At 48.6% G+C, this 14447-nt stretch overlaps 1 protein-coding gene across 1 annotated transcript in view; it reads right to left on the bottom strand.

Annotated features, from left to right (window-relative positions):
- Positions 1-593: 593 nt before the first annotated feature.
- Positions 594-14447, bottom strand: part of Ccdc180 (coiled-coil domain containing 180) — a 59764-nt gene continuing 45910 nt past the window's right edge. Inside the window, 8 exon segments of the mRNA XM_060379866.1 lie at positions 594-760; positions 1814-1949; positions 2634-2739; positions 4904-5015; positions 6072-6209; positions 6715-6875; positions 9832-9973; positions 10666-10732. Coding sequence (XP_060235849.1) covers positions 605-760; positions 1814-1949; positions 2634-2739; positions 4904-5015; positions 6072-6209; positions 6715-6875; positions 9832-9973; positions 10666-10732 — 1018 coding nt within the window. The 3' untranslated portion in view covers positions 594-604.

The following is a 14447-nucleotide window of genomic DNA, read 5'->3' as shown; positions in this document are numbered from 1 at the left end:
GCCATTTGGAGAAAGCACCCCAAAGGAACAGTGGGTGAGAACCTCACAGCTTTGCCTATTAGCATGTTCTCATGCGTGTGTGTGTGTGTGTGTGCGTGTGTGTGTGTAGGTAGGTAGGTAGGTAGGTGGGCACAGGATCTCTCTCTTTGTGCTCCCCCCCCCGTGTGTGTGTGTGTGTGTGTGTGTGTATAGGTACCCACAAAGGCCAGAAGGGGCCACTGGACCCTCTGAAGCTGGAGTTACAGGTGGTTGTAAGCTGCCGGAAGAGCAGCAGCTGCTCATAACCACTGAGCCATATCTCCAGCCGGCTTTCTAATGGTCATGTTCTCCTACAATGAGGGCCAGGTACCTCCTGGCCTGGCTACCAGACACTTTTAGCGAATCATCCAGAGAGTGAAAAGAGGCACCAAACATGCTTCTGGATGCTATTTTCTTTGAGGTCTTGGTATCTATTTTAAGTGATTGTGTCCTGGTACCCACCTACCAACCCTGCTAACTATGTGAATCCCTTCCATGTCTGTCTTCTTTACTGAAAGTGTTCTCATCTCTGATGAAACTACAGTGTTTGGGATGTAAAGACGGGCAGAGGAGAGAAACAAAGGCTTTATTTCAGGTGTAGAAAAGGAGTGGTCAAGTACAGGGACTGGATGGTGTCCAGGGAGAGCCTCCAGCTTTCCTTCCAGTGCTGAGCCTCCAACTCCAGGGTTGTGGTGTGATCCTTGATATTCTTTAGTTCTTTCTCAAACAGGCCCAAGTATTTCTGAAGGGGAGGAAGAAGAAGGCCCATAGGCATTCGTGCTCACAGGCTTGGAAGCTCTGAGCTCTGTGGCCCACAGCAAGCAGCCCCCGGGCCTCAGGAACCGGCACTCATCCTCCAGGTGGGAAGGCTGAGTCTTGCAGTCACCCAGCTCCAGGAAAGCTGAGCAGGGACAGAGACCCATGTGACTCTGGTTCTGGGCCCTGAGCATTCCTGAGCACTGTGCTGCAGGAGTAGAGCTTCCACTGAGGGTCCTTACTCCTTCAGAAGGCTGAGCCCTGCGTCTCCACCCTTCACTGAGCCCAGCAGGCAGTCATGTCCTCTGCCTGGCACCTAGAGTAGCAGCTGGGGACACACCAGCACTGGGCACTTTGGGCATTGCCCAGGACCAGTGGATATGTGGATAAGACTAGTTTTCTCTGTGGGCACCAGGACAAAGGATTCTTCAGGTGGCATGTGGGTGGAGCCCCATCAGGCCAGTCCCACAGTCTACCAGTGGGGACTGAATCCTGGCTCCCTGCTGTTTGGGAGTGGTGTAGAAAGGCAAGTGTCTTTGGGTATTATTGCCATGGTTGGGGAAGTGCGAAAGAGTTTACACCCCTCAGCAGCTGCAGAGAGGGTGCAGCAAGATGCCTCACGTGAAGAACAAGAGGCCCACACCTGAGGCTGTAAAGGTTCCTGCCATTGCACCCCAGTGCACCCCTGCAGCCATGGGCCTTGATGGATCTGTCTGCCTTGTGCCTGGCTCTACTGTTCTTCTGCAAAAGCCTTTCTCCATGACCCCCGGATGGCGTTATCTCTCAGCTGGGTACAGCACAGGTTTTACACCTCAGCCACCATGCTGGTCCTGGGAATGGACACATGGACACAGCCCTTGGCACAGACCCTCGCACCTGTAGAGAGTTGAGACCTGCAGGTCTGGGACACACAGCTGTTTGCTGTTCTCTCCGCTGGCCAGGTGTTGAGGTACCCAGTGGAGTGCGGCTCCCTGATAGTTAGGCAGCCAATCTGAGTTGCTTCATTCCCCCTGGAATACACCACCTGACCCTGACTCACCAGGTAAACGGCATCTCGGGCTTCTATGGTGGCCAAGTGGCCCAGGGTGGTCTTACAGGTGGTTATCATTGGTGTCTTCCGAGTCAGTATCTTGTTTTGAATGGTGATTTCATTGGGCTTGATTCCTAGCCACTTCCTACAGACAAACAACAAATGCTCAGCTTCATCATTGATCAGCTGCCCAGTGCACAGACTGAAAACTCAGCTATTAGCGTGGATTTAGATGGCGTTTTAGATGGCGTTGTTAAAAGCCTCCCCCCCTCCCCCGGGCTTTTCCTGTTTGCTTTTTTATGTTCTGTTTCCTATTTCTGTGATGACCTAACAGCGTGTACAGTCAGGGGCCTGCTGTATGAGACAGGGAAACGCCACACCTAAGTTTCTTCCCTTTTCTGGGCCGTGGTTTCCTCATCAGGCTGCCATCCAGGCAGTAGCCATAACGTTTCCTATTAGGCTGTAGAAACCTCTGTGGAGAATACGATTAGGAGAATCACTGCCCACAGACCCAAGGGACGGGCACTGTGGCAACTGTCATTGCCCAGGATAGACACCTGGTTCTCCGTGTCAGCGGCAGCTTGAGCGTGCAGCTGCCTGGGAACAGACCTCCTCCTCTCTGCAGGCCTCCGTGGTGGTTCTCCTGTGAGCCTGTGGCCGTGGAGCATGTGCTGTGTGACCTCACCTAACTCTCTTCAAACAGCCCTTGCTCATTTCAGAGAAGAAAAGTGAAGGCTGGAAATCAGTGACTTTCAGAGTCTGAGTCCTTCTCCACACCCCTGCCCCACCCCAGTGGACACAACTGCCCCGAGCTTTCCTAGGCTCTCACCTGCTCCCTCGTTCAACCAGGGGCTTCTCACTCTCTTCCTCCAGAGAGAACCTGGCCAGCTTCTTTCGTATAAGGATTGATATTTTCTGCTTTGGGGGCTCCATCCCTGACAGGAAAGAGGTTTGTTATGATTGTGACCTCACGGTCAGCTTGAGAAGCAGAGACGTGACACCGTGGTCATATTTAGAGATGAGAGGCCTCACCTTGGAAAGAACAGTCAAGGCTGCTCAGCAGATGTCTAGCCTTGGGATCCAACTTTGACATGCTTTCCTGGTGATGAGAGCAGGGCTCTGAGTACAGAGTGTGGTGCTCTTCAAGAGAGCTCTAAGCGATGGATACGCCTCCAACAGTCTGTGTGGGGCCTTTGCTCTCTGCCATCTTCACCAGGCCTGATAGTCATCAAACTGAAACCGAGAAGCAAGCTGGATATGTGCCTATGATCGCAGCTTCAGGAGGAGGTGGAGGCAGGAGGACCTCCCTCCTGTCCTAATGCGCACTTCAGCAGTGTCTTGAACCGCAGAACACTTTGGGTGAGCTCCTAATGTGCAGCTCTGGCTCAGCCAAGCTTTTGTGCACATTCCTCCTTGCAGGTGAGACCCGAGTGCCTTTTGCTGCCCTTGCCACAGGAACCGCTTCTCTTGGAAAATGCATATGTGTGGCTTTTGTCTGCTTTTAAGGCTGATCTATGAGAGTTCTGCTCACCCCAGTGTTAGCTGGCCTTTCTCTGACTCATGGGCGAAGAGGAGGACACACTTTGGATTTTTTGTTCCCTTCCATATTGAACTCCCCCGTCCCCATTTTACGTTTGGCCCAGAGAAGTGCCGCCATTTCCTTTATGCCCTTTAATTCTTATTCTATCTTCAGAAAATGTGCCTAACCTCAACGGTATGAACATGTTCCCCGCTGGGGCTCTATTTTTATACTTACTCTTTGATTTGGCTGGCATTTACTTTTTCAGTCAAAACATTGTTTGTTGATGAAAATAAGTAAAAATCAGCCAGTCCACTCATGGTATACATTAAATTAGTAAATTATCATGCGCTTTTTGATTTCACTAAGAAGCTGGCCCTAGAAGTAGGCCACTCACCCCCCGTTTCAGACCCAAGCATGTTTGTCTCAAAGTGTCTTCCAAGGCCACTTGTCTGGGGATAGGCTGCTCTCCACCCAAAACTCTGTGACATAGAAGAAAACAGCAAAATAGTCCAAGAATGATGTCCTCAAGACCAGCTAGAATACCTACTTCTCCCAACAGAGGTGCACATGGTTTCCCCAAATGCATAAAAGCATCTGCTGTAAGAAAGAGAAGCCAGAGGGAATCCCATCCCTGGGGAAAAGTGACAGTGGGAAACTCCAGACCTCAGCCTCGTATTCCCTGGTTGGCGTAATGAATGCTGTGGGCGTCTGATTGGCTGATTGACCTCTATGTGTTGTTCTGTGTTTGTGGCTGATGCTGTAACTGGCCTGGTAAAAGTAAAGCCATTCTAGACAGACTGTGTGTTTCTCAACCTGCCTATAAGCCTGTCCAAACAATGGTCCCCGAGAAATGGGGGTTTCCCAGGAATCTCATGCTGGAGAAGGAAAAGGCCTCTGCCAGAGGGGACTTGACCCCTAGAAAGAGATTCGGCTACCTCTCAGGACAAGACTGGACAGTGACGTCAGTGGTGGGTGGGAACACACTTTATCAGCTGGATTACACAGAGGTGCGTATACTTGGCCTTTCATTTCAACTTCGACTTCATTTCAGAACCCAGGGGACAGACTTGGGGGTTCGTTGGATCTCTTTGTTCCCTTTCTGAAATTTGACTATACTTAATATCTTTTTTCAGCTTTCCATTTAGTTAGGCACACTTAACAGGCTTATTGAGGACAGGAGGCCAAATCTGACTTGGGGAAGAGGTTGTGAGCCCCCAAATTTGATAACAGAAGCCTCAGATGAGGGGACACCCTGCTCTGTCTAGGATTACCCATCAGTAGTTCCAGGTGGGTGCCTCAGTTGGACTTTCCCAACCGGAAGTTTGGAGCGCTGAGATGCGATGTTTTGCTGTCTATTGATCTCTCTGAAACTTACTATTTACTTTGTCACTTTGGCCTGCTGTAGAGTCAAAGCCTCAAGTGTGGCTATGGCTATTGCAGATCATTCTGGGGCCGGATCACCACTCGATGAAGAAAATGTCTTTGCCCTGCCTGAGGGACAACAGGTATCCCCAGCCCCACCCACCATACACCTCGTGATCCCGACGGCCAAAGCGCGGGGCTGGCACACTGCTTACGTGGAGCAAGGATGTCATCAACGGTAACCACGTCGTCCAGCTGCATCAGGAACTTCTCTGTGAAGGAGGCCAAGCTCATTATGAAGAAGTTGCTGTACTTCTTGGCAAATTCCTGGAGTGAACAGAGTGAAAATGGACTTCATACGCAAGGTCTCTACTGCCGGGCTGCCAGAGGGAGGGTGGAGCTGGCTCCACAGACAGCCTCCTAGTAAGGGTGCCCCAGAGCCATGTTAACTGCTGCACCTGGGCCTCAGGGCCCAGAGACTTCTCTTCATACTGGTTTGGTTTGAACCTAAGGAAGGAGTTGGGAGAGTTGGAGGAGTAGCTCAGTGGCTAAGGTATGAGGATCTGAGTTTAATTCCCATACTCACAAAAATGCTGGGTATGGTGGTATATGCTGTGATTGTAGCTCTGGGGAAACGGACAGGGATTCCTGAGGTTCTCTGGGCCAACTGGCCTAGCCTACTTGGTGAGTTCCTGGTCAGTGAGAGACCTTGTCTACTAAAACAGGGTGACTGTTCCTGAGGAACAACACCCTACACTTACCTCTGCTTCTACCTGCACATGCACAGGTGCTCACACGTGCCTCCTCCCAATACACACACACACACGCACACGCACACACACACACACACACACACATGCACACATATACACACATGCGAATGCTGGTGCACACATACACTCACAAGTGCCCTGTACATGTATGCACAACAAACACACAGGCAATTCAGTAATGGCCAAAGCACATACAAAGACAATTCACCAAATAGAAATCAAAAGGTATGGATCGTGAAGAAAACGGTCATTACTAGGTTTTGTAAATAATTTAAGAATCAAAGCATGGCCAGGTGTGGTGGCCTTTGCTTTTAACCCCAGCACTCGGGAGGTACTCTGAGTTCAAGGCCAGCCTGGTCTATATGGCAAGTTCTAGGACAGCCAGGACGAGAGAGAGAGAGAGAGAGAGAGAGAGAGAGAGAGAGAGAGAGACCTTGTCTCAATGAAACAAACAAAGTAATGTAAGCATCCTACAATGACCAATTCACATACCATAAAAACCTACCACTTTTGTGTGTTCTCTGGCTCAGGTACCAACCATCAGGGCCAACTTTCTGAAGGGTAGTATGGCCTTTGGCTCCTTGGCTGGAGACTGAATGGCAGCACTCACCTCCATCTTCTCCTGGTTCTCCTGGATCACCTGGTCCAGCTCTTCCTGTCTTAGCTCCTCAATGGTGCATAGCGACTCCATTTCACGGGCATATGAGGGGTGGCCAAGTTGTGGATGGAGCTTCTGGGAGTTTTCATCCTTCAATCGGGCAAGTCAGAAATGAGCAGGGATTTCAACCCAGACTTGAAATCAGGACCAATGTCTACTGTCAACTAAGGCCATGTGCAGACAGATATATCCTGTGATCTGAGTGTAGGAAGAGGACTGAGTGGCAGTGAGGACGAGGGAGGAGTGTGGCTGATGCCAACTCTGAGGGTTGGAAAGAAGGTGAGCTGGGCACCTTCTCCAACACAATCTGGGCCTTTAGTCTAATAAAATCAGCACCAGTCATATCCCACAGCACCCCAAACACTGTGAAAGTGTGGTCAATCTCAACGACCAAGACCCTACCAAAGATTTCAAATACAGACTAGAGTTTGGTGAATGCCTTCTGCTGATAAGTGTTGGCTCAATTGCTAATTCCCCAGTATCCTCTGTCCCCCAAAATCCCCACATTTAGCATCTCTCCTTTCCTCGGACTCAGGCTTGCTCGTGACCTGGCTCCATTCTCGACTTCCTGCATCCCTGGCCCTGCGACCTTCACCTTCCTCTTCTCCAGATTCTTCTTCTTTTCCTCAAACTGCTCCTGGATCTCCTTCATGGATGAGCAAAACTTGTTCCAGTGCTGTTCCTCATAGTTCTCCATCACCAGCCAACACACCTGGGGCAGCAGCTCCTCAAACCTCCTCACCTGGGCACGTAATTCTGCAGGAATCAAGGATAGGACATCAGGGAGTGGACAGAGGAGATGGCAGTTGCTGAGGCCGTGCCTCCAGCAGAGGAAGAACATTGGCCTCCAATGTGTAAGATCTACTCATCAAAAGGAGGTCTGTGGCCAGACCGAGATGGGAAATGATGGTTAAGCGAATTCAGAGGGACCCTCCTTGGTGTGCTAAAAACGTGTATGCATCAGCTTGGGCAGGTTTCCATCTGTGATCTCTGCAGGTATTACTTCAATTTTGTCTGCCTCTCCTAAACCCCCATTACAGTCATGTGCTAAGACCTACTCTTCTGTTTCTATCTCTTTACCGCTCATGTTTTCGTCACCTTGTCTTGCTGGATACTTCCTCTGTATCTGCCTTCCAGTTCACCAACTCCACATTCAACTACGTATAACCTGGCTGAACACCCATTCATCATTCTAAGTTGTCAATCCTTCATGTTTTATTTTTAGAAGTTCTATTTCATTCTCTTTGGAATCTAATTGGTCATTTTTTGTAGTATCTTACACCTCGTGTTTCCTGTTTCATCTCATTTAGCTATAAGCACATCATTGTATGTTTTGTGCCTATTATTTCTCTCTCCCTCCCTCCCCTACTTCCTTTCTCCTCTTCTTCCCTTTCGTTCCCTTTCACCTCTTTTTTATTCTCCCTCCATTCTCGACACCAGTCTTGCCATGTAGCCCAGGCTAACCATAACTTTGAAACCCTGCCTCCTCAATGCTGGAATTGAAGGCATGTGCCACCACTCACAGCTAGCTGTGTCTGGTATTCCTTCAGAGTTTGGACTTTTTGCTGTTCTCTGTAGCTGGTGTGTGCTACTTTGTGGGTTCTTTTTTTCTTACCCTTTGTCCCCCACCCCCACCATTTCATCCCCCTATCACTAGAAAAAAAGAGAAAAAAGGATAGAGGGAGAAAGAGAGAGAGATCTGTGAATCTGTTTTTTTTTTTTTTCTTCTTGTTTCTTCTTTGAGCATAAATACTAACAAACCACAACCAACTCCCCTGACCGACCAACAGACATTGACTATACCTCTTGGGACCCTAGCATTTGCATAGCTTCTGAAAAGTTCTCACATACTATCTGTGGCTGGCAAAACCATGCCTCTGCTAGAGCATGAGGCAAACCATAGTCAGCTGCAGTAAAGAAGCCCCATATCCCTACCTGAGATTAAAACTGAAACATATTCTTATAACATTCATGTGTTTAAAAGAAACCAAAACACCAGAATTCTCACTACAGTTCTCATTCTGTGCCTCTGACTCCGAGAGCTTTATAATCACAGTGAATACTTTGGAACTTTATCTGGGGGAGCTGGGGGAGCTGGGGGAGCTGGAGGGCCGAGTCGAAAGCAGATTTTCTAGAGAGGAAGTCTCAGTATTAAGCACATCATGCATACGGTCAGAGAATGGTAGCTTGGAGCCAGAACATCGGTTTCAGATCTTTTTTGGATGACTCACATAGAACAGAATTTGTGCTTCTGTTGGGTGCTGAATCAGGTTTAGAAACCACATCAGGGCTAAACTTCTGCTCTGGATCTCCAGCAGTGCTTTGTATATTTTGTTTTCATAATCCATTACCAAGGTTTGTACTGCATTGTTTGCTTCTAGTTGCGGGGGGGGGGGGGGACTGTGCTGCACTGGCCTGAGTGAGGGACTTTGAGTTTTAGTAACCCTGCTCGCTCAGGCAAAGCCCTATGTGGTCTCAGCGTCACAGGAAACACACCACCTTGGGTGGTCTTGGTGTATGTCTGCTCTTTCTTCTCAGTGCCCTGACTATGAGAGAGGAGGCTCCAGGTCCCACAGATTTGGGGCAGCTGCCAGGTTCTCTGCTCCATTTATCATAGCTCCCACTCTCACTTGATTTTTTTTGGTTTTTGTATCTCATATTTTACAACCACTTTAAAAGATTTTCTGCCCCAAATACTGCATCTGTGACATTATATATCCTCAGTAGGATACAGGGAGGGCGCTGGGCTGCTACGACGAAAGGAGCAGACGTCTCCACCAGAATATTAGGCAGCTACGAGAGGGAACTCCATCTACAGAGCTTCCCAAGCCCAGCTGACCACAGGGCCTTTGCTTTGAGGACAACCGTAGAGAATGGGATCCCTCTGAGCTCCATGAGAAATGCTGCCTACGGCTTGGATCCCGCCCATTCCACAGTTGTGGGCTATGGCCAGTCATTCCTGAGGGGTTAATCCTCAAAGAAGCCTTCCACGGCAACTGTTACTTTCAGCTCCCAGATAAGAAAATGGAGGCTCAGAGAGGTAGAATCACCTTGGCAAAGTCATACAGCTGGGAGATAACAGGGCTGCTTTTGACCCCAGGTCTGGCTACCTCCTAATCCTCCTTCTCCCCCCCCCCCCCCACCCCAGAGCTCCCTGCTACCTCTGAAGTCACACAGCAGAGATCAATAAAGTGAGATAGATCTGCCCAGAGGAATATTATTTCGTTGTTGTTTTTTTTTTTTTAAAGTATATAATCCACAACATGCATAACTCCCCAAACATTCCATAAAACGAAAAAACAAAACCAAAAAAACAGTCCTAAATGGCCATGTGAATCCATTCCCATGAAAGGACAGAAGGGGAAATTAAAGACAGACAGTGGGTGTTGGCTGCTTGGGTCTGGGCAGGGATAGGCTGAGGAGGGCTAACACGGACAGCAGCGATAGTTATGCAACTCTGGAAATGAACTGAAAGCCATTGAATGTACAACTTCATGCGTAAACAGAACGACAAGCTCTGAGAGTCAAAGCGGAAAACCAGCCACGTTTCTGAACAAACAACGAACCTTTACATTTTTTCAAACCTAATTCAATTCAACAGTTGCTTTCTCTTAACTCCAAGAGGTTGGAAGGTGGGCTGAGGATCACTCTGATTTCCTGCCAGCCCTGCTCCAGTGCTCCCTCTGGTGGTCCCCAGCTGAATGGCACTTACCCAGGACGCAGGACTTGTGGTACTCCTCCGCCTTTTTCTGATAATCCACGATCCTCTTGCCAATGTGATCAGCGCAGTGGTCAAAGCTCTCGTACATGCACTCAGGCCTGGAGACGGCGCGTTTCTCCTTGCGGTAAAAATCCTGCCAGAGGGAGGTGACCACGTATGGTCCCAAACTGACCTCCACACCTCTGAGCCTTCGCGTGTTCTCCCCCCTCTGCCCTTGAGACCTTCTCTGCTTCCCAGGCCCACCGAGTGTGGCTACAAAAGACCGTTTTGAATTCTTGAATGAGTGAGCGGAAAACCCCTATTTAGCTCAAGAGGCCCAAGTCTGTAGCATCTCAAACAGGAACAAGGATGCATGTTTACCAGAAAGCAACGGGATGTTGACCACAAAAATGGGTAAGCTACAGCCCTGCCTCACAGAACCCAGCCTGTGGAAGGCAGGCAGGAGGCCAGAGCAGGACAGCACACACAATGCTTCCAATGCCCACCTGGCTCCCCATGTCCTGCTGTGTCTGGGTTGCTGCGGCCCTTGGGGACAGAAGTTGGATTTGTTCCTCTCAGTGCACTCACCAACTGACCCACAAACTGTGTCTGAGAAATGTTTGCTAACCGCTTAAATAAATGAACAAATACATGCTGGATGAACGAGGTTTACCGTCTAGAAGGGAAACAAAACAAAAACAGACAAACAAGACAACAGATTCAAGCTACTGGGGTGGTGGAATCCCAGAGTGGCCTGCACAACAGACCAAAAAAGGCTGAGGGGGGCATGAGGGGGCCGGAGGGAGCTCCCAGGGTGGGCCAGGGCCTTCAGGCAGTGGCTCTCACCTCCACGACAAACAGCATGTGTTCGTTGCTCTCCCAGAGGAGGGTCAGGATGATGCCTTTAAAGTCCCTGCAACACCAACAAAGCAGATGGGTGGGTCACCTCTTCCAGACGCACCGACAGACAGAACCAAGCGAAGGAGTGCCGTGAGTGTTCTGCTCTAGCCCTGTCCCTCCTAGGAATCCCTCAGTGCTGCCTGGGACCTTCCCCTTTAAACATCCCAATCTGGGGGGGGGGGGAACCTGCAAAGCTTGTTGGTCATATTTGTCATTTGTTCCTTTTCTTCCTCAGATCCTAGCTCCGTGCTGTTTCTCCATTGCCTGATTCTGATACTCTCTGCTTCCCGGTTGGAGGGTTGGGGACTGATTGGCTTGGCTGGCTAATTGATCTCTTCCCCTCTTAGCAGACAGTAAATGCTACCAAGTACTTAAGACACCTATTGGGAGATTATTAGATGGACATATGTCTGAATTTCCTGCATGAGCTTGGGTTTCCTGCATGAGTGAGTGGATGGCCGTATTTCACAGAAATGAAACTTAACCAATCAGAAACAGATAATGGACTTCTAACGAGGGACTTTGCACAGTAGCTGATCAAACATCTTCTTGATGCTGAGAACAGGAACATGCTTTCCCCTCGGTGCCTCCTCCACAGAGCTCTCGACCACACACGGTCCCCACTGGGAATGCCTATCTGCACAAATCAACTTAGTGGCTGAGTTTAGCATGCTCTGGTTCTAACCCTGGATGTAGGCTGCACAACGGTCTTCATCAGATAACCTGGTGGTCCCTGCTCTGGTTGGTCCCCTGCACTTTTTGAACAAAGAATGAGCTAGCCATGATAGACCACACCTATAATTCCAGCAGGAGGTTAAGGCAGGAGTATGACAAGTTCAAGGTCAACCTTGGCTACCTTTGGGCTCCAGGTCTGCCTGAACTACTGTCTAAAAACTACAACAATTAAAAAAAAAAAAAGATTGGTTATCGGTAGTAAGCCGAAACTAGAGAGATGCTAGTTTTAGGCTCTGGGCTAAAAGTGCTTGCCAAGCAAGCGTGAGGCCTGAATTTGTTCCCATGATCCCATGTCAGATGAAGTGGCAGGCTATAATCTCAGCACTCCTATGATGACAGGCTGGAGAAGCACCCCGAAGTTAGTAAGCAGCACAGCAGAAACAAGAAGACAGACCCTGCCTAAAAGAACTAACTCCCAAATGCCATTCTCTGACTTACACACACACAAACACACACCACACAGTGGCACACACATACCCATGTTCACATTAAATCTTTCTCTCATAATAATAATAATAATAATAATAATAATATATTAAAATGAAAGTTTAAAATAGTAATCCAATGAGTCAGACCTTCCCTGGCTCCCAGGGACGCTCTACTGGTAAGTTTTATGTTAATTTGACTCAAGCTAAATCATCTGAGAGGAAAGAGCCTCGACTAAGACAAGGCCTCCCTATGATCCAGCTGCAGGCATGCGTGTGGGGTTTTCTCCCATCTCCCCCAGCCTCTCAGATATGTTGGTCCACTCAGCTTTCATCCCTTCAGTATCCTAGACCTGTGGGCTCTTGCCATGGATTCAGCGTTCCCCTCCTTGTCAGAAAACAGCGGGTGGAGAGACAATAGAGCTAAAATTTTCCAGAGAAGATGTTTGGGAAGTATTTTCCCCTTCCACACTTAATTACATTTTTAAGACTTACTTTTACCTATTCAAGATTTTAAAATTTCAAATGTGTTTATATGTGGGTCTGTGCATGGGTTTGTGCAATGGAGCACGGTGCCTGTGGAGGCCAGAAAAAGGTGTCAGGTCTCCCGAGGCTGGAGTTTCAGGCAGTGGTGAGTTGGTAGGGAATTTTCTTAATTAGCGACTGATGGGGGAGGGCCTAGCCCTTTGTGGGTGGGGCCATCCTTGGGTACGTGGTCCTGGGTTCTAGAAGAAAGCAGACTGAGCAAGCTGTGGGGAGCAAGCCAGTAAGCAGCACCCCTCCGTGGCGTCTGCATCAGCTCCTGTCTCTGCATCAGCTCCTGCCCTCACTGGTTTTGGCGATGAGCTGTTATATGAATGTGAGTGAAATAAACCCTTTCCTCCCCAGGCTGATCTGGTCACAGCAAGAGCAACACTGACTAAGACAGGCACCTCCCCTGATCACTCTAAGTAGCTATTAGGCCCATGGCTCACACACCAGTACTTAAAAGCAAGTTTTTACCGCCGGGGGATGTCCCTACTCCATGAGCTCAGCTGTTTTAAAAGCAAAGGTCAGATTGTATGGAGTCACGGGACACTGACATTTCACAGTGACTTGGAAGTGTCACAGAGACAGCTGTCCATAGGCAGCTCTGACCGCCAGATCCTACAACTAGGTATGTAGGTCAGTGGTCTTTCACTGCAAAACTTATGCGCTACACTTTTTAAATATGCAAATATATTGAGGTGAGGGGAAAATTAACGCCTGCACTTTAGTGCATTCCCTCTGGTTAATTTTACTGAAAAACAAACATAATTAGCTTCACGAGGATTTCACACAGTCTCTGCTCATTTGTCAAATTCCTAGTGCCCCTTGTATTGGGATATGGTCTTAAATGGCTGTGAAATATCGTTAAATATAAATGAACCACAGTTTACAATCCTTTGATTTTTGGAATTTTGGAGGGGTTTTTCTCCATTTTTAATTGGCATGAAAATTATTCCAGCTGAGTGGCAGAATGCTTGCTTAGCACACATGAGACCCTAGTGTTATCAAATTTCTAGAAAATCAGTAATAAGTTATTGCATGGGATTTATTTTTTTTTTCTTTTTCTCATGTTAGGCAATTCATTTCACTAATTTGGCAGACTCTTGGCCTCAGGAGACTTCCCTGCTTGAGAGCAACAGGACCAATCAACTTCCTTCAGTAACTTCCACATATTTCTCAAAGGCTGACGAAGGACCCCAACATTCTAGTTTCCCACGGGAATTCTCATGGGAGATCTGTCAAATTACAGATGAGGAGAACTCTGACAGAACCCCAAACTACCAAACAATTGGCAAGGGTAACCTTGAGGAACTTCCAGGGAGATGATCCCACTCATTCTGGTCACCAGAGACTGGTCCCAGGTTTCTGGATGAACCCTAAAAATAGTAGCCTCTAGGTCACACTCCGTCAGGAGCTGGCTCTGGATCCCCTGTGTCATCACATGACCTTGGACCCAATGGTATGGGTTCTAACTCCTCACTTTCTGGATCATGTCTATGCACCGCTGCTTTGCTCTAAGTGGTCCCACCACAGTGGCTGAACGTGGCCTGAGGAAGTGAACCCCCTCTCTGGTTGAATAAGGACTTGGAGACTCATCTCAATTCAGTAAAGGTATTTTTCCCTGTGGCCAAATATGTTCTCTTCTGGGCTCCCCCTGGCTTAGAACACCCGTGGGGTATTCTAAAGTGCTCGGGCATAGTCCCCCACACTTTCTTGCTAAAAGCGTGAGCTTCTAGCTCCTGTGGGGCTCCTACTTGCTTCATAACAGAGTAGTTCCAAGCAACTGGCTACACAGTTTAAGCTGCGTGGAATATCTTTGTTCAAGGAGTTGTTCAGGGATGGCTGTTGATGACCCTCACTCACCCTCAAGGCAAGACATCTGCTTTCCCTGTCTGAGCTGCTTCCTCACAGTCTCACGTTAGCTGGTCAGGTCTTACGTGGAGTTTGGAAAGGGTTCACCCCTGCTCATTTGGTGGTGTCCCGGTGAGGCTGAGCATTTCCCGTGTGTGTGTTTATTTCTAACACTGCTTCTTCTTTTGG

Source organism: Meriones unguiculatus, chromosome 3 (assembly GCF_030254825.1).
Source record: "Meriones unguiculatus strain TT.TT164.6M chromosome 3, Bangor_MerUng_6.1, whole genome shotgun sequence".
Lineage (NCBI taxonomy): Eukaryota > Metazoa > Chordata > Mammalia > Rodentia > Muridae > Meriones > Meriones unguiculatus.
Note: the sequence above shows the minus strand (reverse complement) of the source record. Positions and strands in the feature narration are given on the sequence as shown.